Source organism: Mus caroli, unplaced genomic scaffold (assembly GCF_978045245.1).
Source record: "Mus caroli unplaced genomic scaffold, Mus_caroli_1 scaffold_4, whole genome shotgun sequence".
Taxonomy (NCBI): domain Eukaryota; kingdom Metazoa; phylum Chordata; class Mammalia; order Rodentia; family Muridae; genus Mus; species Mus caroli.
The window spans coordinates 56195558-56223527 of NW_028227259.1; the positions used below are offsets into that span (position 1 = coordinate 56195558).

Sequence of the window (27970 nt, forward strand, 5' to 3'; positions counted from 1 at the left end):
GGGTGCTCTTACCCACTGAGCCATCTCACCAGCCCCCTAGAACCCCTTTTTAAGTTCCAAAATAATGGCTTAAAAAGTTTCAGATTTTGGAACATGGATTTAGGATGCTCAAATATTAACATCTATGAAAATGTTCCAAAATATAAAAACAATAAAATCCTCTATAATCTGAAATACTTCTGGTCCCAAGAACTTTGGAAAAGAGATAACTTATATTGAGATAGTTGTTTTGTCTATCTCAGTGTTTATACTTATCTAAGTATCACAGAACTGTTATTGAGGAGGTAACAAGGGGGTGGAACTCAGTGAATGTGTGTCTCTTTCCTGAAGACCTCAAGAATGGGACAACAGCGCAGATCTGCAGAACAATCTTCGCTAGTTTTCTGTGCATACACACACACACACACACACGTGTAAGAAAGCTACCCACAACTGAGGGGGGAAAACTGGAAACAAACTGCATTTAAAGGCTATGAATTGTGCCTGCTTTCAGTAGTCAGAATAAAAATCCCACAATCAAGTCTGTCTTGGTAGAATAATCCCCAGACTAAATTGTGCTTTGGTTTCATCTAACTGTCACAGAATAGAGAGTCAAAGACTGAAACTTCCAAGAAACTCAGTTTAAAAAAAAAAGTTCAAGAGCAGAGGAGTAAGCTCTGAGCTCCATCAACTACACAGGTCAGTAGAAGAGCAAGAACTGTGTGGGGTGCTGGAAACAGCAGGGCTCTATCGGCCACACAGAGAAGCTGCACCTATAATCTTCAGTGAGAAGAAAACCAATCCAGACTAACCCAGAAGTATCTATTGCAAGAGCTAAGACTCAGCTGGATTCAATGCTGGGTTCTACAGAGTGCTAAAGGAAGAAGCCTTTAGATACCATTCAATCTGAGGACAGAATGCTGTTACCTGAGGATGGCAATGCTCATAGGCTACTAAAACACAGAAAGCATAACTATAGACTACTCCATGTGAACAAAGATGTCTGTTCAGAAGTTCAAAAAAAGACTGAACTCTGCATACACAAGTTCTAGAAGATAGCTGCTCTTGCTGACAGGGTACATATGAGTACTGTTGTTTCCCGGGATGGGAAAAAGCAGAAGGGATTGCAGAGACCCAGAAGAACAGCTTTGGGGAACTGAGAATATCCTGTTGTTGCAGTGTAGTAGAGTGTGCTGGTGCTAAAGCCACCACATGGTAGGCCACCTAGATCTCATTAAAACTCTTAACATTTTAGTAATCTCTTTACATCAGAGATAACTTGGGAGACTAGCATATCTGCTTCGGGAAAATTCGGTTAACCTTTGTTTTCTCTTAAAAGAAAGCACACTGCAGATGTCTTCATTGCCTATGCAGACTTAGCAGATGTGTCTAATGGCAAATGTAAATTGAAAACTAATAACCAATTCTGTGGTAAAATTAGTTTTAATTAAATACAAACTTGAAATTAGGATATTTTCTTAATAATTTCTATACCAAATTTAGTACAGTCTAATACCAACTTTGAAGTCTTACTCTCCTCTGAAGTGATTCTGCTTTAGGAAAACAATGTCTTATTTGGCAAAAAAAAATATTTTAAGAGGTTTGTTTCCACTGTGTTGTAGGGATAGTATAATGTGGGGGCCATGTCTTCTCTTTTAAGGAATGTTCAAAGCCTACCCTGCCTTGCTCTGTCTTATATTTCCCAAAGTAAGCAGTATTGGTGGGAGAGTCTCTAATGAGGCCTGGGGAAATTTTTTTTTTTTAAAGATTTATTTATTTACTTTGTGGGTCATATGGTTGCTGGGAATTGAACTCAGGCCCTTTGGAAGAGCAATCAATGAGTCATCTCTCCAGCACTGCCTGAGGAATTCTTTACATATGACTTAAATTTTTAGTTAAAAGCACAAATAAATGGAGTAAAGACTACACTATTCAACACAACCGGATTTGCTTTTTAAGAATTGTATGTGTGTGTGTGTGTGAGACGCTACACTGTGTGTGTGGAAGTCAGAAGACAGTTTGAAAAAAGGGAATCATCTCACCTTCCATGGGCGGCCCCAGAGATCGAAGCCTACACGCTCTTTCAGAGATAGCTTTGTTATTTTTCCTCCCTCTAGAACTGCAAGCCAGGAGCTGCTAACTAATGCTCTTGCTAAAACTTGTTGAGTAGCAGAGGATTTTCCTTGTGAGGTTTACCATGATTTTATTTTGTGTAATTGATAGAATAATTATATATTCTCTTGTTCAAAATATCGTCTTTCTGTTATTGGGAGTAATACTTTTCACAGAGCCTGTCTCTTTCATGGAGACATCTCTCTGCTCTTAAAATCCTGTGCCTGAGACACATGAACCATGTATTTATGTTGACCTAAGCAAGGTTTATGTTTGAACAGTGTTTAGTAGCTCTCTTTCTCTCTCTCTCTCTCCCCTCCCTCCCTCCCTCCCTCCCTCCCTCCCTCCCTCCCTCCCTCCCTCCCTCCTTGGTGGTGGGGGCACACGTCAGTGGCTGTGTCTGGAGATCAGAGGACAACTTTCAGGAATTAGGTTATCTCTTTCACAGTTGTCAGGTTTGCACCACCAGCACCTCTCATTGCTGAGTCACCTCACCTGCCTGGCCCCCATCTCTGTAGTAAGATGCTGTTCTTATGTTTTAATCCGTTCATTCTCATATGAAGTAAGACAAGCATTGTAAATGTGCTTATAGATTTGGTAGATGAGCTGTACAGAGTTGAATGAAAGGTTTAACCTATAGCAAAATATAAGTGACCATGGTCCAGAAACAGTCATTGAGGTTTCTCCAGATACACTTTCGAAGCACTTTCATGGAATTTTTATGCTAACAGAACAAAGAAAGTTATAAATCAAGAGATTTAGAAAATACATAGTTACATCAGGGAAGCAGGTTACAGCGGGATAGGAGATAGGCTGCCTTGTATGCCATCTGACAACATTTGTGGTCTTTTGATTGGTGAAAAATTGAGGTTTTGATAAGTTAATACATTGTAAATCTAGTAGCAGGAGCCGGCACAAAGGTGTTGGTGGGGATATGATCACGTAGTAGACTAATGATAGCCCCAAATAGATTGTAACTGGACTCTGAAACAGCAACATTTCAACCTCCCCATGTTTTTGGATTGGACAGTCAGCCTGGGCAGACAAATTCTTCCCAAAAACCTCTTGCTCACAGTGCATTGAGGCTTAAGTCAGAAGCCTAAGGCAGTGTGCATCCCCAGGGCTTAGCAACATGCCTACAAAGCTTTCATGGGACCCCATGCTCACTGTCTCCTGCAGCGTGTGTGTATAGTTAAGACCTTGGAATGGCTCTTAACATTGACAACAGTAATGATACCTATAGCTTGCTCACAGGACCTCCTTGTCGGGAGTGGGGGTAACTGGCATTTAGGTGTTTTGTTTTTTATTTTTTCTCTTTTCCAGTAACTTCACGGAGGAGAGAAACCTCAGATTCAAAAGTAACAGTTAAGATTTAGACCCTGTTTCATAGCCGAACTGTGGCTTAGCCATTGTACTACCAGTGGTACAACTTTGTCCTTGAGATAGCTAAACTTTGATCCCTGCCTCTTCTGTATCATTTCAGGAAAGTAACTTAACTGTGTGTGCTTATGTCACCTCAAGGCTGCTGGCTATATCAATATGCTTGTGCAGAAAAGTTAACTAGCACAGCCTCATTTCACAGTTTCAGTCTTTTTTTTTTTTTTTTTTAAACATTCCAAATGTTGTCTCCCCCACACCCTCCATCCCCAGGAGTTCTATTCCTCCCTCCCTTCCTAGCAGCATCCATCAGTTCTCTGCAAGATGAGCTGCGTCTCCCACTGGGCCTGGGCCCTCAATCCAGCCTGGGTATCAAGTACAAGAACCGAGGCAGAGCTCTTTTACTTGAAGCCTGTTGTGTGTCTGGGAAGATAAGAAAAGCAAACACATAACCTGATAAACATATAAACAAATAATTACTAAGTGACATGGCAGAGATCATACTCTTAGTAGAATGTAATTTAGACAATGTGCTTGCAGTTAAAACTTCAAGTTCCATGACTGGGACTTGTGTACAAATTTTGACAGGGTGTTGGACTTCTCTCGACTTTTGTTTTTATCTTGTTTTGATTTTTCCTTTTTTTCATGTGTATTATGGAATCTTCCTCAATCTCTCTTCCACTTTCACCATGCCCGTATACCTGGTCTTGCTCCAGGGATCTCCTGGCTCTGCCTTCAAGGCAGGAATTACAGGTGGGTCGCCATGCTCACCTGGCATTTTGATGAGGTCTGGGAATCTGGCCCTCTTGTAAAAGTTTTAGCCACCAAGCCATATCCTCAGCTGCTGTTTTTTATTTTATAATCTCCACCCCCATCTTATTCTCTGAGCTGTCACTCACCTCCAATAGTTATGCCCCAGTGCCCTTGCTATTGGCAGTCTGTTCAATACTGAGAGAAATCTTGTGCATGGTCCTCTGTCCCCTACTCCCTGACCTAGGTAGACACCTGTTTCAGCACTGGCCCTTCCTAGGAGTGCACTGCTCCATTCTGTTCTGTGCCTTCGGTGGAAGAGGTCCAGACTCTCTGCCTGCACTGTGTATCACTTTTCCATGCCTTGCAGCTAAAACATTTTTCTCAGTAAGAATAAATGTCATTTCGGTTTTCTCATTAGACCCCTTTAGCCACCCTGAACCAGGTGGCTGTGTTAGCTCCTGTATTCAGATTCTGAAAGTAAAAGCTGGGTGAGGCTCTGTGGTTTATCCAGGGAGTTTAGTGTAAAAGTGACACAAATCTATAATTCCCTACATTTAATGACTTTATGACAGCTGACAGTTTTGACTGTCATTTGGATTGTCTTTATGTATAAGTTAAATATAATTCAAATTTATTAAAAATATTCATTGATTATCCTGACTTTAATTTTGTGATGTGTAAAATATTTCAAGACTTGATATTCTACCAACTTGTAGAGTTTTTTTTTTTTCCTCCTGTGTGGCACTTAACTTAGGTAAATAAATATATATACATTGAAATTTTTATAAAACATTTACTTAATAAGCATGTGGCAGTTTTCATTTGATATAATGTTGAATTTTTTGAAGGTTTAATATGTTCCAAAATTTTCAATTAGCATCTTTTTAATATATGTAACCAAATTCTTTTGGGAGACTGTAGTTTTGGGTGAGGCAGTAGAAGTTTGGGTGATTTGATGTTTGGCTGTGACTTAAGGGAGAAGGTAGAGGAGCAAGATAAGCTGTAGAGAAAATCAGTTAACTATGTTACCAGTGTAAATGTTAATTGTATTTTAGCAGCCAAAATGCAGAGTGAAAGTGGGTATGTATTTTCTTAGCACAGGGTCTTTTAAGGAAGCTCATGCAATTGTTTCTGGTTTTCTGTCTAGGTTTGTTTGTTTAAGAAATGTTCATAAGCATTCCTCTCATCTGCTAGGGTGAAAGAAGATTTTGACAAAAACACCGTCCCTACAATAGTAATTTTATATCTGATTACAGGGAAGCTATGCGAAATTATTTAAAAGAACGAGGGGATCAAACCGTGCTCATTCTTCATGCAAAAGTTGCACAGAAGTCTTACGGGAATGAAAAACGGTAAGATGATTGAACATTTGGGGCAAATAATGCTTATTTTATAATTTGCATATGATTTACATTTATGTTTGAGGCTTGTTTCTATTCCTTGGTTCATTTGCATAGTAGAAAAGAAAAGTAGGGCAAGTGAGATGGCTCAGCGAGTAAGAGGTCCTGAGTTCGAATCCCAGCACCCACATGGTGGCTCACAACCACCCTTAATGAAATCTGATGCCCTCTTTTGGTGCATCTGAAGTCAGCTACAGTGTACTTACTTATAAATAAATAAAAATGTAGGTAAGAGGGGGTGGAGTGGGTAGTAGGAGTAGAATCTTGGGCCTTTCTCTTATTAAAATGTTCTTTAATGAGCTCCAACCCATCCCTATTTTGTTTTACTTGACACGTGAAACTTGATTACTGATTTTTAGTTAAACATAGAAGTTGATGTGAAAAACCAACTCTTTTTGTTCATTATGTTGGCCCTCGATGAATTTCTAGGTTTGGGATTTTAAATAAGAAAATTTAGTGTATGTGTGTAGTGTATTCTCAATTCTAGAGCTAAGTGCAAATGGTCATGGCTTAGGAACACAGATGTAGGTCACCTCAAATGCTGTGTTGTTATGTGAATATGGTTTGTAAAGTTATAGAACAGAAAGTTGTAAATCAAGAAACCTTTCTTGGTTAGTGGGTTACAGCTAAGGAAGGGTTATACTGCTGTCAGATGACATCCTTGGCTGTTCAGTTGGTGAAAGCTGGTAGTCTGATAATACCTCTAGAAGATTTTATGTGATAGCCACAAGGCTCTTAGGTCAGGCACAGGTGAATGACTGTTGAGACTAAAGATAGCCCAAGAGAATTTAGCCCTGAGTTTGCAACATTCCAACTCTCCACAGTTGTGGCATTATAATCAGTCAGTCAGCCTTGGTGACATGGGTGTGACCTTTTTCTGGGAACTTGAGTTCACACTAGTCAGTTGTTTTCTAAGCAAAACAGGAATGCTTCTCACCACTGAAGAATGCTGTTTAAGGCCAATTATGCTTTTTGAGGTGAAATAGAGAGAATTGCCTAGCAACTCTGGTCTTGAACCAGGGAAGTACTCTACCAGTATTAGGGTTTTAATATGGGAGATGAAGATAAGAAACTCTAAACATATGTACGTGCCTTGGCTTCAATTGGTTGTTATCCTTGGTACCAGCATTGGGACTCCTACAACTAATTCCAGGGTTTTAAAATTCTTTTATTTTTGTAGCTTCAAAAAAAATAGAAAGTCACATTAAGCTACTTCTGTGAAGTGAAATCCCGCAGGCATGTGTTGTCTCCTGCGTGTAGTGTTGATGCTGCCTTATTTTTTACTGCCTTCTGTGGGTTAGCAACAGCAGGATGTCAGGGCCGAGGAATTAAAGGTGCCTCAAAAAGCATAGTCCTTGTGAACCTCACTCAGTCTCTTCCCATCCTTCCTTGGCTAGGTGAGACCAGCCAGGCTAGCCCTCACTGAATCATGGCATGGGGCAAACACACTAGTCACTTGGGTTCAAGCACAGGCAGTGCTAGCTCTGCTTTTCAGTCTCTGGAGTTTTGACAAAGCCTCTTATCAGTTAGATTATTTTCTTCACTTATTCCCCTTTTAAATTATGTTAGTTGCTAGTGGCTAATTAGTTAGACCTATACAAAGTCACATGGCATTTAGTTTTATGTCGGATGGCTGAGGCCCTCTGAAGTTATAAGGGTTTGCTAGTTATTGTAAGAAATACAGGACCACAGGGCTGCAGTGGCTTATCAAGAATTATAAACGTTTTAATGATTGTCTTTATTGTGGCAGCCTGTTGTTTGTTTGTTTTTTAACCTTCTATTATTTAGGTATGGCTTAGTCGATCCATAACCCCATTAAATACTTGAAGAGTTTTAGGTTTTAGCCTCCAAGAAAAAGAATGAAGATGTTACAGTAACTACTTTCCTCTGTCTTTTGTCTTTTGAATCATGTGTATTAAAATGCTTCCAAGGAGGGTAAATATGTGTGCGTGCTTGTCTGTGTGTGTGTGAGAGAGAGACAGAGACAGAGACAGAGGTGTGACTGGATAGTTTTCCTGAAGCTTCCTTGAGGATTAAAGAGGTGATGAATCTGCTCTCCATTTTCTGGAAAGAGGAGGAAAGTCTGTCTTCCTTGATGATATTGGTTCAGGCTGTTTTAAAGAGTTGCTGAGGTATGAGTGAGGCATGAAGTAACCTTGGGACATGGCCACAGACACTTTGGCCATGTCTGTCATAAAAAGTAATTCCAGTAAATAATGCTAAAATTATCTGGCCAGGAAATTTCACTTAAAAGGCGTAAATTATTCTTGGTATTGATAGCTGTGCCATAGTCAGATAGATTAGGTAGGTAGGTAGGTAGGTAGATGGGTAGGTGGATAGGTGGATAGGTAGACTGATATGACATTAGTGTTCAGTATTGTGAGCAATACTGGTGAACAGTTATATGAGAGGTGCTCTTGGGACAGTTACTGACACTAGTAAGTGTTAACTGGGGTAATGGATGGACCGGGAACTCCCAGGTGTTCCTTCGGTGGTGACAAGTTTGGATTTCGTCTAACCAAACTTAATTGTCATACCAAGCTAAATAAAAGCCCTTTTTTAACCTATTGGATTTTCCCCCCATGTATGTTCACAGGACTTGAGGGGAAGGGATTGTTGTTAAATCATTCACTTAATGACTAAATTTTGCAATGAGTAAAATCTTAAATGTGCACATATCGCCACCAAGTGGAGAGAATAGCATTGCTTGTCAGCTAAAAGATGCCAAAAGAAAAGAAAGTAAAAAGGAGACATTGTTTGATAGGACAGTTAAAAGTCAGTTTCAAACACAGAAATGCATTTTAATTGTTGCTTGTTTAATTATAATATGGAATTTTATTCCATAGACAATTGGAACGTCTATTTTTATTGTATTCTTAAAAAATTTTCAAGGTAGAATCTTGATCAGTGTGTTTTTTGTTTTTGTTTTGTCAGAATATATCCCTAGCCTTGTTTATGCTGTTCTGGAACTCACTGAATAGACTAGGCTGGCCTCAAACTCACAGAGATCTGCCTTCCTTGCCTGTGAGTGCTAGGTTTAAAGGCATGTACCACTAATGCCTGGCTTCTATCAGAGGTTTTTGTTTGTTTGTTTGTGGTGTGTATGTGTATGTGTATGTGTTTTCGAGACAGGGTTTCTCTGTGTAGTCCTGTAGCCCTGGCTGTGCTGGACCTCAGCCTGTAGACCAGACTGGCTTCAAACTCAGAAATCCACCTGCCTCTGCCTCCCAAGTGCTGGGATTGAAGGTGTATACCACCATTGTTGGGCTCCGTCAGAGTTTTATATAGATACCTTTTAGTCTGTTTGACTAAAATTAGTCAATTTTATGCTGTTAATTTTCTGTGATTTTATTTTAATCACATTTTCATAAATACTCCAAATATTCATTCCTTTATCATTTCTGTGTGCATATAGCCTTCAGATGTGAAATAAAAGTACTTTGTGATAATGTATTAATCATTACTAATATCAAATCATTCAGATTTGATAACACCAATTCACCAAGGAGTTGTAATATTCAGTGTCCAATAAAATACTAACGTGGGATGAAGTTCCTGAGAGTTGTATTAGCCTGGGTTCTTGAGATGTGTCTTGCTATGCATTTGGTAGCCTCTGCCATTAAAAGCCTGAAAGATCCCTGGCATAGAAGTACAAGCATTGCTAAAGCAGTTATAAAATTATAAATTATAAACTAAACCAATTATAAAACATGCCCAGCCAGTATAAGCATCTCTACAAACTTGGAGTGACATGGACCTGGGCCCAGTACCTGGGCCATGACCTTGATATCCTTGTCCCCAAGTGTGAGCATGCAAGCTTGAAAGCTCCTCTTGTTTTGTGTTGCTTAATTAGGTATTACAAAAACACCCAGAGGCTTCCTACTCTATACTCCACACTCTCCTCTCCAGGACACAGTTGGGCTACTCAGCCTTTTTGCCCCCAACTTCCTCTCCATGGTTGATCCCCCTCTTCTAACCAGCCACTGCTTCTAACCAGCCATGGCTTCTGTATGCTTTCTCTTCTTTTATTTTAAATGATGCAAAGTTTTCCCTGGCTGCCTCAGACAGTCCATATTTTTGCCACCCTACCCTGGCTTTATTTTGTAAGTACTTCCTACTAGCTAACAGAGTCTCTATATTAACTTCACACCCATCCTTCCCGCCCCCCCCCCCCCCCCCCCCAGAGTGTAAGTTCCATGAGGATAGTGACTTTGTTTGATTTTGTTGTTTTTATACCCGGGGCTATATTAAGTATTTGAAGAACTAATAAATACTAAATAATCTCAGCCCACTTCTTGTACTGTTTGGTTTATAGTAGGATTAGCACCTGACCAGGGCTGAGAAAAGAAGGTGCCAGTACATTTGGAGGCTGCTAAGTAAATGCTATTCTCGGTTTGCTGAAGAGGAAGCAAACAGCTCACCTCCTCATAGACCCGAGACTTTATGCACAGGCGCATATTTTATTTGTTCGCTTGTGTTATTTATTTATTTACTTATTTATTTATCTTATCGATCTCTATGTAGTTCTGACTATCCTGGAACTCAATGTGTAGACCAGACTAGCCTCAAATTCACAGAGATCCGCCTGCCTCTGCATTCAAAGTACTGGGATTAAAGGTGTGTACCACTATGCTCAGCAATACAATTTACTTTTCTTAGTCTGAGTTCCAGGTAAACTTGATTCCCAGTGTCAGTTGACTAGAAGATGTTACTGGCCAGTGGGAGGCCTGTGTGCTCGTAGCTCAGCAGTGTTAGTACAGAGCCACATGCTTGGTCATCTTCCCCTGTTGCTTTCTTTTGATTGGAACTTGGCACAGGTAGTTGATTATTGTTACAGTGAGGCTGTTTTGCTTATAGCAGGATTAGCAGAATCAAGAAACACTTTTCTGTATTCATAGCTATACAAAAAGTAGGAATCACCATGAGGGCCTTTTGTTTTAAGAAAGAGGGAAGGAAGGTAGTTCTTTGTGCAAGATACTCCTACATGTTAACTACAGACCTACCTAGTTCATCATTTACACTGCTTGCCTGGTTACTAGTCATTTGAGTTTCAGGCCTCTTTAAAAAGGTACAGGACACACATTCTAAGGTATGTACATATCAGTGGCTATCATTAGGCAAAAGTACATTATATATCATTGGGGAACAATAAGAGATAAATTCATAGTTTGATTGTTAGGTTATGACAGAGTCATTGTATGTGGAGAGAACTTGGGAAGGTGCTTTTTGGCATACAGAAGAGCAAATCTTTTAGTAATCCTGAGCAGAGACAATACAGTGTATTTTTCTTTCAATCCTGAAACCAGGTGTTCAGGAGCTAATGTACATAGACACTGACTCTGTAGAACTCAGATCAAGCATCTGGTTTGTCGTCTTCCTTAGTTGCCTTACTTGGGGTGTTACTTTAATGCTATTTTCCAGGTAAATTGCCAAATAAAGTTAAATGTAACAAGAGTAGCATTAAAATTAATGATGCTGTTGTCTTGGCTAGAACTTAGTAATCACAGATTCTGTATTGATTTATTATGTCTTGTGTCTTGTTTGCCAAATTCCAGTAGAGTCGTTTAGAGCCTTGAGCTATGAGAATTCACAGTTCTGCTTAAAGCAGGACCAATCTAACTGATGGTATAAGTAAGTCCTCAGATTGTATTAGAACAGATAAGAAAGTCTTTATATCAGTCCTTTTGACTTGACAATTTGCTTTATAAATGAACAACGTGCTATGTTAGGAACCAATTTAGTACATTGAAGTATGATTTTGAATTCATATATTAAAAAATGAAATATGATCTTGAATTTAATTCTGCCACTTTTTTTTTTCCAGATTTTTTTGCCCTCCTCCTTGTGTGTATCTTATGGGCAGTGGTTGGAAGAAAAAAAAAGAGCAAATGGAACGAGATGGTTGTTCTGAACAAGAGTCTCAACCCTGTGCATTTATTGGAATAGGAAACAGTGACCAAGAAATGCAGCAGCTGAACTTGGAAGGGAAGGTAAATTCAAAATGTATACTCTGCCTTCATTCTTGCAGTGTTTGTTTATCTTAGTCTTTTCCATACCAGTGCTTATTGCACTTATTTTTTAAGTGCTTTTAACAGCAACTGTTTAAATGTGTAAATCAGAATCACAAGTATACATTCAGGACAGCTATGGCCTGGTGGCTCATAGAGTGTGTGGGTTAGCATTTAAAGGCAGCACCAGGAGGCCTCTCCAGCTTCCTGGCTGTCTTAATTGCAAGTCAGATTTCTATTGGGAGACCAATCCCTCATTTTCTGCCTGGCAGTATTGCAATACTCAGATAGTTATGAAAATGTGTCTCTCAGCTTTGGTTTATTCTGTCCTCCTATCATCATCTCCTACTGGGAAGTAGCTGCTAACACATGATAAAGCCTTGTGGCCTTGGCTAACCAACACCAGTCCAGAACACAAGTTACACAGAGAATGCTCTGTCTATGGCTTTCTGTATGTATACTACTTTAATTCAGAAGAACAGTTTGTTCATTTATTAATAATTCAGTGGTTTTTTTCTGTTTTTGTTTGTTTGTTTGTTTGTTTTTTCGAGACAGGGTTTCTCTGTGCGGTCCTAGCTGTCCTGGAACTCACTCTGTAGACCAGGCTGGCCTCGAACTCAGAAATTCGCCTGCCTCTGCCTCCCAAGTGCTGGGATTAAAGGCATGTGCCACCATGCCCGGCTAATTCAGTGTTTTATCTTAATATTAAAGTTTTGAAAATGATTCTAATCTCAATGACTACATAGCACCCAAAGTATCATATAAAAGCTATTTCCTTATTTAGTAACTTTTAGCTGGCTATTCTGATATTTATGTTTTGTATTTGTCACAAGGATAGGAGTGTTGAGGGGGTAAGCTAGGGGTTAGCATTCTTAATCATATTTAATCATGTTTAAGAAGACCCTAAACCTAACCTTCAAATCTGTATATTTTTCATTAGGTCTTTATAGTTTTTAGTCAATAACGTGGATTTTAGATAAGGTTTGGTGTAATGTTTATTACAATAGTAAATGCTTGTTGTAAAAGAGAGCAGAGCAGTAAACCACTTTAAATTATGACCTTTGAACTTTAAAATAATACAGTCGATTTATTCTCCTGTTAAATAATTTCTGGAGTTACATACAGCACACTGCACACCTAGACATCCAGTTCTTTAATGAGTAGATGTAATCAATTGTGACTGTGTTGGCTGAATATATTCTCATTTTAACCAGTTCTAGCTTCCAGTCATTTACCTTCCAGTGAAGTAATACCAAAGCCACCCAATCGATAGCATCATTAATTGTCCCTCCCCGGATCCTAGTACTAAGTTCTGTGGGGGCTATCTCTGCATGAAGCCCTCCCCTCTGTCGGTGTTAGAACTTATTATGTAAGTCCTGGATGTTGACAGGATACAAATGCACATGCACATGTGAGGAAGTGAAGGACTCCCCAAAGGAGTGTGTGTGTCCTCACCATGTAAGCAAGACCTGGAGTGATCTGAAAGCTGGCAGCAAGTGCCTTCCAGTGAGCTATCTCAGCAGCCCTTGTTCATGTTTTACATATGCCGGACAGCATCTTCTCTTTCTTGACACAGATTATACCCAATAATGTTAGTGCTCAGAATTAACTGATCTGATCTTAGGCCTGTCTTCCCGTTAGGGTGAAGTTCCCTTGTTTAAATACAAATCTTAGTTTTGTTCTGGGACTGTCTGCTTTAGTACATTGACTTTGTCCTATCTTCCAAAGCAGAACAGTTCCAGTTTTGACCTTTAGCTAGTGTTTTAAAAATATGATAGAACTATCTATGTATGCATATATGCCATATCTAAGTGTGTAAGAGTACCACCACTGCAAAGGATAGTTTATTGTATTTAGCTTTTATTGTTATTATCTTATTTTGCCTTCTGCACAGCAAGGCCTTTCAAAATTTAGAATGTTCAAAATCACATTTAAATTTTCTTATGCAACTTTGTTATAGAGACAAACTATTGCAGTATATCTATTACTAACACTCTGTATTGGTAAAATTTTAAGAACAAAGGCCTAGAGTTCACTAGCTACTTTCTAATGAATAAATGGTACTTGTTCTGCATTTTAAAAGGAGCACACAGGGGGCTGGAGAGATGGCTCAGCGGTTAAAAGCACTGACTGCTCTTCCAAAGGTCCTGAGTTCAAATCCCAGCAACCACATGGTGGCTCACAACCATCTGAAATGAGATCTGACACCCTCTTCTGGTGTGTCTGAAGATAGCTACAGTGTACTAATATAATACTATAATAACAAATAAATAATAATATAATAAATGATTTAAAAAACAGGAGCACACAGAAGAAGTAGTTCAAATAAAATTTAGACATTGCTGGGAGGGGTGGTGCACGCCTTTAATCCCAGCACTTGGGAGGCAGAGGCAGGTAGATTTCTGAGTTCAAGGACAGCCAGGGCTACACAGAGAAACCCTATCCTGGGGGGGAAAAAAAACAGAAAAAAATAAAACTTAGACATCATCTACTCTGTTTGGTAAAAGAAGTCAGTATCTTGGCCCAGCCCCTTAGTTCACAGTGATTAAGAAAATAGGGGGAGTTTTAGAGCTGTTACCTACAGGTGAAGTTGTAGCATTTTAGATATTTCCACAAATGATGTTTTCTTTTGTACTCTTCGACTTGATTCTTTTGGAGAGTGTGTGAGTAAACCCACTAAACAAAGTTAATCTATTGTTAAAATAGCTCTTTAGTATACCCTGAAAAACTTCCAGAACGTTTTATGTCCCCGTGCAGTCTAACATTGTTTTCCTCGGTTTCATAAGTGGCGACCATAGTGTTCAGCCATATAAACAGAAGCATTTTATGAGCTATTTTGAAACTGCAACCAGTAGGGTTTTTTTTTTTACATAGTTTACTAAATTATGATAAACTTATTACTTTTGTTGAAGGTAGTCATCAATTTTTCACTACAAAAATCAAATTGCTGTAACATTGAGTAGTGATTCTGTGAAATGTAAAACTATATAAAGTAATATGGATCATAGAGGGTTTTTTAAAAGATATATTTATTTAATGTATATGAGTGCTCTGTGTGTGCACCTGCGTGCCAGAAGATGGCATCAGATCACACTATAGATGGTTATGAGCCACCATGTGAGCGCTGGGATTGAACTCAGGTCAGGGCCTCTGGAAGAGTGGGCAGTGCTCTTAAGAGCTAAGCCATTTCTCCAGCCCAGGGTTTTGGTTTTTAAAGCAAACGTTGTAGTCATTTTTGTATATAACTAAAACTCAAGGCATTCAAATTAATGCCTTTGCTGGTAAGCAGCTTGTAGACACCTGTAAGATTCTGAGCCTGCAGTTCTTGTTCTGCTGCCCTCTGTCCAGACAGACTTCTAGAAGCCAGTGCACCCATCCCCAAGGGTTCTTGCCCACAGCCAGCAGAGCTTGGCTCCTAGATACTTGGATTATTTTCTGTGCAGCTCTTTTGAGTTGACTTAGACAGTGCTTCCAACTGGGCTTTTCTTCTGTATTCTGTACCAGGTAGACTTAAATTTGGGGAGAAAAAATTAAGCTGAGGAACTGGAATAATAAATATAATAGTTTCCTAACCACCCTAAGGGCAGCTTTGTTAATGATTGTGATGTTCAGCTCTCACAGTTGAACATTGAGGTCCAGATGTGGCACCATCTCCAGCAGTGTGTGGGGGTTCTAGACTTAAGTCCAGCTTTCTGGACTACATTTCCCCCTCTTGGCACGTGAGCTGAGTTGATTTGCCGCTGCTGGCCTCTTGTGAGCCTGTCATCCACTCCTCGTTTCTTTAGAGAGCAGTGTTGATAGCGTTCATGTCTGGTCAGATGTAGCTGCACCATTCTGAGATGAAGGTGCGTGACCATTGAGGAGTTCCTGCTGTTGTTACCACTTTGTTTTTCTTCCACAGAACTACTGTACAGCCAAAACATTGTACATATCTGATTCAGACAAGAGAAAACATTTCATGTTGTCTGTAAAGATGTTCTATGGCAACAGTGATGACATCGGTGTGTTCCTCAGCAAGCGGATAAAGGTCATCTCCAAACCCTCCAAAAAGAAGCAGTCACTGAAGAATGCCGACTGTACGTATGCTCGTATGCTCACATGTCCTTCTTTGTTCCCAACTCTCACATGACTTGAATGAGACAAACATTTTAAAATGTAAAGGTTGTTCTGTCAGAAGCCAGTTCATTGTTAACTACTAGTTTTTGGCCTTGTTTTGAATTTGAGTATAAATGGGTGTTGTCTGGCCTAATGAAGTAAGTGAGTCTCAACTATAGTGTTCTGAGAATCTCAGTTACTTTATTAGGATTGCTTTAGAGTGGTTTCTTACTGTTTCCAGGAGCATTTGGGGAACCAGAGTGGGTTTTGCTCTTTTTGTCAGAGACTAGGTAGGAAGATAATGCTTTGAGCCAGTGATGCTAAATGTCCTACAATGCCCAAGATTCCAAAAGCATCAATCCTTTCAGAATGACAGAAATACTCACTTTAAAAGTGTGCTCTGAGAAACCAGGTAAGCCACTAAACCAAATATCTAAAGGGCCCCAAGGCAGAAACTGCGGTTTCACTGGCAGATAACTATCAATGTTGTGTTCTGTCTGTGTGAGTCTATGTTTTTTTTAAATTATTTATTTTATGTGTATGAATATACATTGTAGTTATCTTAAGACACACCAGAAGAAGGCATCAGATCCCATCACAGATGGTTGTGAGCCACCATGTAGTTGCTGGGAATTGAACTCAGGACCTCTCTGGAAGAGCAGTCAATGCTCTTAACCACTGAGCCATCTCTCCAGCCCAGTGAGTCTACATTTCAACACGCTTGAACTTGGTTGTTTGGCTTTCTTCTCTTACATTTGTCATTGAATAAACATTGAAATGTATATATAAGGAAGAGGGCAGCCTGATGCAGCGATCTCCCCTCCCGCAGCAGTTTCACAACTCTGTTCTGTGGTCTCCGACACCAGCAGCGTCCTCCCCACCCCCACCCCCCCTTTTGGTTTTTCGAGACAGGGTTTCTCTGTATAGCCCTGGCTGTCCTGGAACTCACTCTGTAGACCAGGCTGGCCTTAAACTCAGAAATCCCCCTGCCTCTGCCTCCCAAGTGCTGGGATCAAAGGCGTGCGCCACCACGCCTGATGTCCCTTTCCTTAGTAACAGCTGCACTGAGTGCATGACAATTGTCAGCTTCCTGTCCTTTCAACTCATTTCTGTAGTAGTGACTCTTAATGCATGGCTTTTGGCTTTTAAGCATCATATCTCACAAAGTTGACATCCCTTTAATGTCATTTAATATTTATTCCATGAGTAGATTAATCATATCTCAGCAATGGCTTTTTTATAATTGCTGTAATGTTTTGTTCCATTTGTAGTACATGTGTTCAAACATAAAATTAAAACTTGTAGGTTTTAGTCTGTGATAGTTTTTCTGTTCTTGCCTCCCTACCCCCTTTGATATCAGTTACTAGTTGAAGAAACAAGGTCATTTTCAATCTGGCGAATTTCCATATTCTGGACTTGACTGTTTCCATGTCTCTCTGCCTCAGTTTTTCCATGGCCTGGTGACTGGTCAGTTAGAAACCATACATAGAGCATCTGGTTGCGCCTTCTTTTTCTCATATTAAGACTGTCCTTAAGTTCAGCAGTTTGTTTAATTTACTCCTAAAGGCTCCTGAGCAACTTGTAAGCCAGTGTGTAGTGACTGTGACTTCATTAAGGTACACCTAGTACTGAGTGTCTACTTCTGTTTCTAATTCCCACATACTTAGTCGGAGGGTCTCAGTCAAGAACTTCAACATACAACGACTTGATTGAAGTGTAGCCAACCCACAGGCTAGATAAACGATTGATTGATTGGCTAATAATTTGCAGAATAATATTTGTATTATTATAATTTGTATTATTACATTGTAATTTACAGAATAATATTTGTGTTGTATAAGTCAATAGTATTTGATAGTAACCAGTGATATTAGAAAAGGTCATTTCTTGACCTTTATAGTCAACCAGATAAGCTTGTGTACTTTTATGGTGTACGCATACACAAACACACAGACACACACACATTTCCACTCAGTCTTTATAGATGTGTACTTCTTATAATAGGAGGAAAAGCAAACAGAATTCTCAGTAAGTTACTGAGGAAAAGCAAACAGAATTCTCACTAACTTGAGTAGTGACCCTAATTTCAGACCAGTCTTATTTCATCATAAGCTAATTGTCAGCGCAGTCCGCTTGCCTTTGTACTTAGTTTTAGGTTGATGTAATCCCAGACATTTTGCATCATGTGTAAATACTACTGTGTCTATAATAAAATAATGGAATGGGAGGCTCTTTATTTTTTTTTAAGTTCTTTGATTTTGTTTGTGTTGATAGTTTGTATTGCAAAGAACTTGTTGCATGTTTAGGATATTTTCTTATGTAGATGCATTTTTCACATCTAAAGTACATCTTTATTTTAAAATGTTACTTATAAATTATAAAACAAGTATTACTTTTGGGAGATAGCAGAATTTCCTAAAATCATAATGCAGTGGCACTTGCTATGTGCTTTGGTAAATGTCCTTCTAGAGACCTTTCTACACATATTTCCCAGGATTGGATGATAGCACATGGGGGCACTCTTGCATTGTTGCTTAGTAGGATCACAGTGTGTAGAATGTCTCAGAGCTGGCCTTTTCATTCAGCAATATGGCAGGAATTTATGCAAACATAATTTAAATGGTTGAGTGTTACTTTAAGCATGTGTTGTTCTTTAAGGTAATTTTCCATCTAGTAATTATGACTATGTTAAATGTCCTGTGTTGCTCTCTGAGTGAGTGAGATGAGATGTTGACATCTGAGAAGGCTGGGTGACTAGTACAGGAAAGTTCTTTGTATTATTTTTCTTTTAATTTATGCCTTTTGGAAAGCCTAAACTAGCTTAAAATGGAATTAATTAAAAAGGTGGCGCACGCCTTTAATCCCCAGCACTTGGGAGGCAGAGGCAGGTGGATTTCTGAGTTCGAGGCCAGCCTGGTCTACAGAGTGAGTTCCAGAACAGCCAGGACTACACAGAGAAACCCTGTCTCAAAAAATAAACCAAAAAAAAAAAAAAAAAAAAGAAGAAAAGAAAAAGAAATAAAACTAGTAAGAAAAACCACTTAAAACCCCTTTTTATGTCATTATCTTGATAATTCTGTAAAGAGGTGGACCTTGGTTTGTTGTTTTTTTGTTTGTTTGTTTTTGTTTTGTTTTTTTAACTATCTCCTATCTTGAAAGGCTAAAATGTTTGCCACCAGAATCTGTTTGTTATTTGCATTACTGTAAAAAATATATATATATATAATTTGCCAAGCCAAAGCTCCTTTCTTTGTGAGTGCCTCCCCGCCATTACCATCTAAAGAGGATCCTCCTTCTTTCAGTGTGCATTGCTTCAGGAACGAAGGTGGCGCTGTTCAATCGCCTTCGGTCCCAGACAGTTAGTACCAGGTACCTGCATGTAGAAGGAGGGAATTTCCACGCCAGTTCACAACAGTGGGGAGCATTTTACATCCATCTCTGTGAGTATAAAATGTACATTTGGTATTTTTAGTGTGAAAATAGTATGTTCTCCTTCTTGGGGTAATAAAACATGTGACTATATTAAGTCGTTATTTCCCTAAGGATATGCTAAATCTTAAAGGATAACCATTGGTCTGTTTCCACACCCTCTGCAGTGGACGACGACGAGTCAGAAGGAGAGGAGTTCACAGTTAGAGATGGCTACATCCATTACGGGCAGACTGTCAAGCTTGTGTGCTCAGTGACTGGCATGGCACTCCCAAGATTGGTAAGACTTGACTCCGCTTTGATGAATATGAGATAGAAACAATCAAAGAGAGGTAGAAAAATGTAGCTCAGTTTTTATGCTTTTTCATGTGAAAATGCAATGTCCCTCTTATTCCTATTAGCTACTGGCTCAGTCCAGAAGTGCTCGTACGTAAAAAATTAGTCTGTGTTACAAGCAAATTGCTGATGTCCATCTCCTACACAATTTTAATGAATTTGGTGTGGGTTTCTTTTTGGTTGCGTGTTTGTCATTTGTTTCTTTATGATGATGCAGGTAATATACTATATTTGTGTGTTACTGGCTATGTCTGAATCAAAGACCAAGTTTTCAATAGCCTTGAAATACAAGCATCATTCTATTATGTCATTTGAATGAGACATTTGTTTAAACTTAGGTAGGAGCGTTGGTATTTCTCACTTTAGGACAGTGCACAGGACGGGCCTTCTTGCTCATCAGTAGTGAAACTGTAAGGCATTATTTCTCCCGTAAGTTGAAAAGATTCCAAACTTGCACTTTTCATAAGGTAAGCTTAAGATACACACTCAGTATCATCATGGGAATGAGAGTAGGTGTGACATGTGAGGGCACTGTGAAGCTTTGTTAGAGCAGACGTAGCAGCTCCAGGAAGAACAGCAGAGTCAGCCCTTCATGAGCTCTGAAATACTGCAGAGAAGAAATGCAGGAGGCTCACCTACCTGGAGGTTCGTGGTGGCCTTGGAAAGCAGTTACAAAGGAGACTTTGGGACAAAAGGTCATAGGGCAGTGGTTCTTAACCTGTTGGTTGAAACCCCTTTGGAGGGTTGGTTGAACACCAGATTATCTTGCATGTCAGATATTTGTATTACGGCTTATAACTAGCAAAATTATAGCTACAAAGTACCAACGGAAAATAACTTTACGATTGGGAGTTGAGAGCCACTGGTCTAGATTCTAAACGTTGTGGAGCGTTGGAAGGGTGATCTAGGCTTGTCTCTCAGCTGTTCACATCTCTAAGGGCTTTGCCACTTCCCTGATCCCATTTTCCGAAGAGCATGTTGGTTTTGAGTATTTAATCCCATTATAATTTCTGCTCTGACCAGCACACTCAATTGTTGCCTGCTGTGGATGTTTTCCTATGGTATTTAATTTGTATATTAATGAAGAGATCGTCAGAACCTGCCCATCAAAATACTTCTGTTTGTTAGCAGCATTCACAGCACTAAACAATTTCTTAGCAATACAGAACATCAAGCCTCAAGCAAATCATGGTGGATAAGGCATTTTCAGTCAAGAACTCAGACAATGCTTGTGTGCATTAATATTTAAAAAGCATTAGTCTAGACAACAAATAACTGCCTCCCCTATTTTTTAAAATGTGTTCTTTGAAGGGGGGGTGTTATAATACTTTTATACATGTAATATATGTTTATAAAATATAGAAAGACTTATTTCTAACATTGTTTATAAATGTTTCTTAATGTATTGGTATAGGACAAATGACTAATATGTTGTTACATAGTATATACTATGGACTGTAGCAGTGTACAAAATAAAGACTGCATGTGGATAACTGACTTTTTTAAATTGTTGAAATACAGATAATTAGGAAAGTTGATAAGCAGACGGCATTACTGGATGCAGACGACCCTGTATCACAACTCCACAAATGTGCGTTTTACCTTAAGGATACAGAAAGAATGTACTTGTGCCTTTCTCAAGAAAGAATAATCCAATTTCAGGTATGTTATAAAATGACCACTGGATGGCCTCTGTTCCGTCCATAGCACCGCACAGTAGTAACAACTGATGAAAATGTACTGAGAAAGTAATTATGTCCCATGCAGGAAGCTGGGTTCATATGTTAACTTAGGTTCTTTGGTTTGTAACACACACTGCCCTCAAGCATGCCCATGGTCCTGCATCAGAGAACACAAGATAATGAGAGTATTCTTAGAGGAGTTGTTTACAGCAAGTTCGGGATTCTTAATCTGGCATTCAGAGCGCCTTGGAACACGGTGGAACACTCCAAAATCGTGTGTGTGTGTGTGTGTGTGTGTGTGTGTGTGCATGTATGTATAATAGAAAAAGCATTCAACAAGAGGGTTCAAGTCTTCACCCGCTTTATCGCTGGGGTCCCCAGTAGTAACTTAACACTGACATGGTTTAAGTGCTAATATCCAACTATTTACTCAGATGCTTTCAAGAGGACATTTATAACATGGATTGATGCTGTGGTAGGATTGCTGTGGGTTCATGATGAACTCTTTATAAACTGCTGTTGGAGAGGCATAGCGCTCTGTACCACACTAGTGAACTTAGATCCCAGGTCAGGGTTTGGGGCTTCCGGTTCAGCCTTTGTTTTCTCCTGGAAGTGACAAAGCGCCTACTAGTTCTGCAGACTTGGGTCTCTGGTAATTCTTTCTTCTTGAGTCCATTTGCATCTCACATCACAAGTACTGACCTGCTAATGAAATATAGCAGAAATACTACACTATGAGCGATGGCTGTGAGGGGTGATTGAATGTATCACGGAAGTGTTTCTGTTCTAGCAGAAACTACCACCTGTGGACTTCATAACAACACCACTCGCATCTGCATTCGGGTAGGGATTGAGCGCATTAGGATGTCCCCAGGTTGTTCTAAGTTTTCTCCTCCTTAACTCAAGTAGGTGAGTGTCACATAGTAAATTCTCTTGCTGCAATGTTTATAAAACTCAATATATGGACATTTGTTTTTCTTAAGGCCACTCCATGTCCAAAAGAACAAAATAAAGAAATGATAAACGATGGAGCTTCCTGGACAATCATTAGCACAGATAAGGCAGAGTATACGTTCTATGAGGGGATGGGCCCCGTCCTTGCCCCAGTCACTCCTGTGCCTGTCGTAGAAAGTCTTCAGGTGAGATTGTTTAGTCTTTATTGCTGTTCTTAGCTATAACTTGCCATAAATTTACTTTCTGTGATACTGATTTTTTTTTAATGTTACAGTTTGGGTTCTTATTATATGTACTATTCGTAGAAAATAAAAATAGAAGCAGTATGTTTACATTGAAGGAAGCTTAAATCACATTGAATGTTAGCTTGAAATGGTTTTGTAGTCATGTTATTTAACAGAGATGTTTTATAAATCTGAACTTGTTAACCTTCGTGAAATTATAGCTCAAGCTCTGTTCTTCAGTGAAGAGTGAAAGTCTGTCTTAATGTGGTTTCTCTAAATTGCAGTTGAATGGCGGCGGGGACGTAGCAATGCTTGAACTTACAGGACAAAACTTTACTCCAAATTTACGAGTGTGGTTTGGGGATGTAGAAGCCGAAACAATGTACAGGTACTGATAGAGCCTGTTCTGTCACCCAGGGTTGGGGAAGGTGTAAGCCCTGAGACTGTCCATGCAGAGCTGTGTTTGCTTTGAAAATGCTTCTAAATGGTGTGTGTTTCCTCCTTAGATGTGGAGAGAGCATGCTCTGTGTGGTCCCAGACATTTCTGCATTCCGAGAAGGTTGGAGATGGGTCCGGCAGCCAGTCCAGGTTCCAGTAACTTTGGTCCGCAATGACGGGGTCATTTACTCCACCAGCCTTACCTTCACCTATACACCAGAGCCAGGGCCGAGGCCACACTGCAGTGCTGCAGGAGCGATTCTCAGAGCCAACTCCAGCCAAGTGCCCACCAATGAGTCAAACACAAACAGCGAGGGGAATTACACAAATGCCAGCACAAATTCTACCAGTGTCACATCGTCCACAGCAACCGTGGTGTCCTAACTACCGTCTTTTTGCTGGGACTTAAACTGACTTGAATGCGGCAAAAAGTTGACAGAGAAAGGCAAGGATAAAGTGAACAATCTTTTGTGGTTTCTTGGGGAAACGTTTCGTACCAGGTGATCTATTCAAAACTGCAAGTGCAGATGTGAAATGCAGAAGCCACAGTACAATGAACAACATCAAAATGCACAGGCTGTTGGAAATCCAGGTTTTCAGCTGTCCCTCTCACACACACCCCTTTTTGTTTCTTTTGGTTTGGTTTTGATTTAATGGTCAGGAAACAGATATGTGGCTGGAGCACAGGCTAAGCTAGAAGACACAAACCTAACATAGACTTATGGACCAAGGGACTCGCATAAGCTTTAGTAAAAGGTACCTTTTCACCATGCCTTTTTATATCACAGTGTGTACTATACCTTGTTACCAAACAGGTTGCGCTCCCCACCCTTTGAGGGTTGGCTCTAAAGTACATTCAGGTTCGAGCCTCACCATGTTTGTTCGGTCTGAACACTGAACACTTCCAGGTTCCTGTGGTCTAAGGCTGGAACTTTTTTAAGCTGAAGTCTTATGACTTTTTCATAAGTTGGAATTATTTTGATTTCAGCAAGTCAAATTTTGTAAAGGCCTGCATATTTTTTTTAAGATTATATGAAGTCTGCAAAAGCTTTAAAAATGCCTCTGCCTTGCCTGCAATACATGCAATGTGTGTTAACTGAGTCTGTTCTCAGAATCTGTTGGTAGTTATTTCTGTGTTTTCCCTTTTTTAAAGAAATGTATTTATAGTGGTAATCTAAGAGATGCTAACAGCTCCGTGTGGCCATTTAGTCCTCTCTGAGTTCATGGCAGTGAGCACCGCCATTCGAAGGCTGTGCGCCTCTGCCTGTTCACCAGTTCATCTGTGTTCCAGGATTTGTTCAGGTTTCCCCTTCCCCCAAATCTTGTACATAACTTGTATTATGTGTAAGTTAAACATTTTATCTTTACTTGGAATGTTCCCAGTGATTACATTTAACAGGGTGTTTCCCACCTTGTTGGCAAATGACAAAAAATATCATGCAAATTATTTGCTACCAAGATGGTGCCCGTAGGGTAAAATGAGGAACGTCTCTGCAGGATGATTTATTGTGTGTTTTCCTTTTTTTTAGCCTAGCCAGAACATCATTATAATTTTAAAGACCATAAGATGGCTTTTATTAGATGATAACTAAATAAACTGAACTAAGTAGCCAGAAGACAGTACCTTAGAGACAGATAGTTGTAAGTTTATAAAAATACAAATGTAACTTATATTTCCATTTTCCTCTTTGCCCCTTTGTTTATTTTTCCCCAGTAGAAATGTTCTGTCCAGATTTTCCCCCCCTTTTTAGCTAAGCCTTGCTTGCATTCAGGCTTGTGTGTCAGCCTGTGTGCCAATATGCCAGATTTATTTTGTTTCCATCCCTGCACTTTTGTAATGCCTCATTCAGTTTCTTGGGAATTGCAGCAGACTCATTGGGCTACATTTAGTACAAGAACCACATGTGTGATGTTAAAGGACACAGTCTAGTGATGCCATCATCCTTGAGTAAAAACTACCTCTAGATTGTGGTAAGCTTTTACTGTCCCTTAAAACAGGAGCCACTAGTACCTTACGAATGCAGACTGTAACTTCTATGGCATTTTCTGGTGTCTTTCTGGCTCTCTGGGCTTCTGAAAGTTTTCACGTAGACCCTTAGACTCCTCTGTCAGGACCATTGCTTTCCAGCGTTGCTGCTTTCACTCGCTGTCTCGCAGACTGTACCACTGTAAGTGCCACTCCAGACATCTTTAAACGGCCTCCTCCTTGGCTTGTCGAGGGGAAGGCCACCTGTAAAGTGTGGTGGTGACAGCCTTCCTCTCCACCCCAGGCTGTTCTGTACCAGCTGTTCTAGCCGGTTCTCTTCAGAACAGCTGCAGCCCACCTCCGCCCCGCCCCGCCTCACCCCTCCAGGCTGTCTCTGTGGTCCAGGGCAGAGCTCACTGTGGCCTTACCGATCTATCTCTGCAGTAACTGTTCTCAAGGTTTCCCAAACACCACTCCTCAGTTGCGATGAAAGCAGGCCCCTGCGATCTGTTCAGAGCCTGAGCAGTTTGCAGTCCCGTTGTGCTTTCTGAGGTCCTAGATTCAGGATGTAGTTAAGTCGTTAACTGAGAACAGATGAGATGCTTTTGAAGAACAAACCCTTCCTTACCCAGCTTTGTAGCTTAAAGTAAGTTTTCAAGTTCATGGCTTTATTAAAATGAACTTTGACTTTTTAAAATGCTTATATCTCATTTCGGTTTTTTTGTTTATTTTAGTAAGAATTGAAACAGTTAGACTATAAGTAGTTTTCCTGTTTGTTTGTTTGTTTGTTTGTTTTTTTACAAAGTTCAAGAATGTAACAATAAAGGCATTTTGCTATGGTTCTATGTCAGACTCCTACCACAGAATAGTGTGAACAGATATGTCTCCTTTACCATGTTATTGATAGTTCTTTTGTCAGCTGCTTTTATTAAAAGTCCTTTTTGTGGATTTGTAAATCAATTTCAATATATGATGTACAGGAGTCTTGTCCCTAGTTTGTGGAATGTTCCCTCCCTGTTGATGCTGGTCCTTTATCCTTTTATCTTCTTAGAACCGGGAATTCTTGTTGTGGTGTGTGGCTGTATTTTTCTATTCTGTTTACAGTGCGTCTACACAGCTTCTTAAAACATGTCTAAATGCAGAGTCCAAGATCCACCATGTATTTTAGCCCCTTGAATCTGTCAAGAGATTGGAAGGAAGGCCAAAACCTGAAAATGTGGGGTGCCCTTTGTACAATTGCAGAGTCAAGCACTAGTGGGGGTTTGAACTGGCTACTGACCACTCTTAAACTGTGGCAGTGTCCTTGGGTACAGTTAACTAGCAGAACTCTTCCTGCCACCATCTTAACCTTGACAGTTTTGTTTCTTTTCTGTGTGGTGCTGGGGTCAAATCCAGGGCCTCAGGCTTGCTAAGGCTTTTTGTTTAATTTTCCTTGAGACAAGGGTCTCACCCATGGAGCCCCTCGGCATTCTTGAAAGTCCCTGCCTTAGCCTCCAGGTCCTGGGGTGCCAGGTGTGGCAGGATGCCTTTGTCATTAGAGAAACTGGTCTGTGTCCGTCCAACCACAGAAAAATTCCAATGTAATTTTTAATAATTAATCCACTAGTTATTTAATCAAAGTCTTCTTGTAGGGAGAGATTCCTGTCTGAAAGAAAATGCTATTTGATTATTAACCAAGTTACAGACACTGCTTTTCAAAGCAGCTGTGTTTCTGGTGAGTACTGAACAAATGTGTGACTTTCTGTGCCGCCTTTGCTTTATTTTCCAAGCACTGTTACTCGGGATGGATGGTTGGAAACATAATATTTTAGTGTTTCTACTTAACCCTTTCAGGACTGAGCTGTATCGCCTTTCTGTTAATTTCTCCCTGTGTTGTGATAAATGTTTGCCAGTGTTCAGTCCTGTGCCAGTGCAGACGTAGGTTTGTGTAAAAGCTCAGTTGTAGCTTATTTCTTGTACCTTGCAGCATGTTCTACGCATCCAGTCCTTAAGGGGTTTACTCTACAAACTGTGCACCTGCGTATAAGGGTCATTAGCAATAAGATAGAAAAATTGAGCAAGTTTATATACCATAATTTTGTAGAAAAAGGAATCTGCTCAATTCCATATTTCATCCATGAAAACTCTGCAATACGGGCAGTTTCTAGGAATAAATAAAAAGGAAATGTAAACCATTGTAGATGTCTTCTGTGGGATGTGCCCGATGCATGTATCATCGTCTTTGATTTCAGATACTTCATAAAGATAAAATTAAATTCTATATTACAGTTTGTGGACTAGAATTTTACCTTGTGTTTTACATGGCATTGAAGTAATAATGATGCTAAATTAGTTTCCTTTTGAGTGTTTTTAAAAAATGATTTTCTTTTCTTGACAGTGTTAATGATTGGGAGTTGTTACTAACAGGGTACATCTCCCTAGCCAGCCCCAGCAAAACTGGAGACTGCTTTTTAGCAAAGGCTTGCTTTTCTAGTACAGGGTTGTCTTTTTGTCTAGAATACCAAAGAATAAACATAACAGCAGTTTATGCCTTTAGGGGACTCCCCAGAATAGGACTGATTATACTTCATGTAATATTAAGACAAATATAAAGGAAGGAATTACACAGTTTCAAATCTCAGGCTTAGTGTTTCCCTCACTTCCAAAAAGAGCTGTGAGGAGTTGGGCTAAAGTAGTGTGCTTTCTCTTCCGAAGCAGTCGTAGCAAGGGCTGCTTTTAATTCATTGTGTCTGTGACTACAACAGTGCAGGAGGCACGCCAGCCTAGATACTTTCCTCATACAGGAAGTAACATGAGTAGTCACAGAGGGAAGTCTCAGCAAATGGACAGACACCATATAAATGTCCGCCACAAAAGAATTCCTTAAAAACAAGTTTAGTACAGAAAACAGCTGAGAGATAAAGACAACACTGTTAACATAAAAATGTCCACAAGGTGGCTGGCTCACCCCAGCCTGGGCTAGGACCTAGGGCAGAGTCAAGAGAGCTGTGAGAAAAAGTCCCAGGAACCCTGTTGGATTGTGCGCAGCACACAAGACTCTTGGCTAGGGCCAGGATCACTGATACTCCTGAAGTAGACATCCTCAATCCAGACTAAGGTGCTGCTGTGTCTGTGGATGGAGGAAACACGCCAGGTCTTGGCTTCTTAACCTACTAAGTCGTAAAACATGAAAAGGTTCTATAAGTAACGTGCATACTAAATGCAAATAGGTTATCAT

General features: G+C 39.9%; 1 protein-coding gene across 4 annotated transcripts in view; it reads left to right on the forward strand.

Moving 5' to 3' along the window:
- Rbpj (recombination signal binding protein for immunoglobulin kappa J region) overlaps positions 1–26924 on the forward strand; it is a 189314-nt gene extending 162390 nt beyond the window's left edge. For all 4 annotated transcript variants that reach the window (XM_029477020.2, XM_029477019.2, XM_021162518.3 and 1 more), the window contains exons 3-11: positions 5478–5573; positions 11446–11611; positions 15531–15705; positions 19027–19164; positions 19321–19433; positions 21011–21151; positions 22155–22310; positions 22634–22737; positions 22856–26924. In XM_029477020.2, coding sequence (XP_029332880.1) covers positions 5478–5573; positions 11446–11611; positions 15531–15705; positions 19027–19164; positions 19321–19433; positions 21011–21151; positions 22155–22310; positions 22634–22737; positions 22856–23171 — 1405 coding nt within the window. In that variant the 3' untranslated portion in view covers positions 23172–26924. The remainder of the gene's footprint in view (positions 1–5477; positions 5574–11445; positions 11612–15530; positions 15706–19026; positions 19165–19320; positions 19434–21010; positions 21152–22154; positions 22311–22633; positions 22738–22855) is intronic.
- Positions 26925–27970: the final 1046 nt, after the last annotated feature.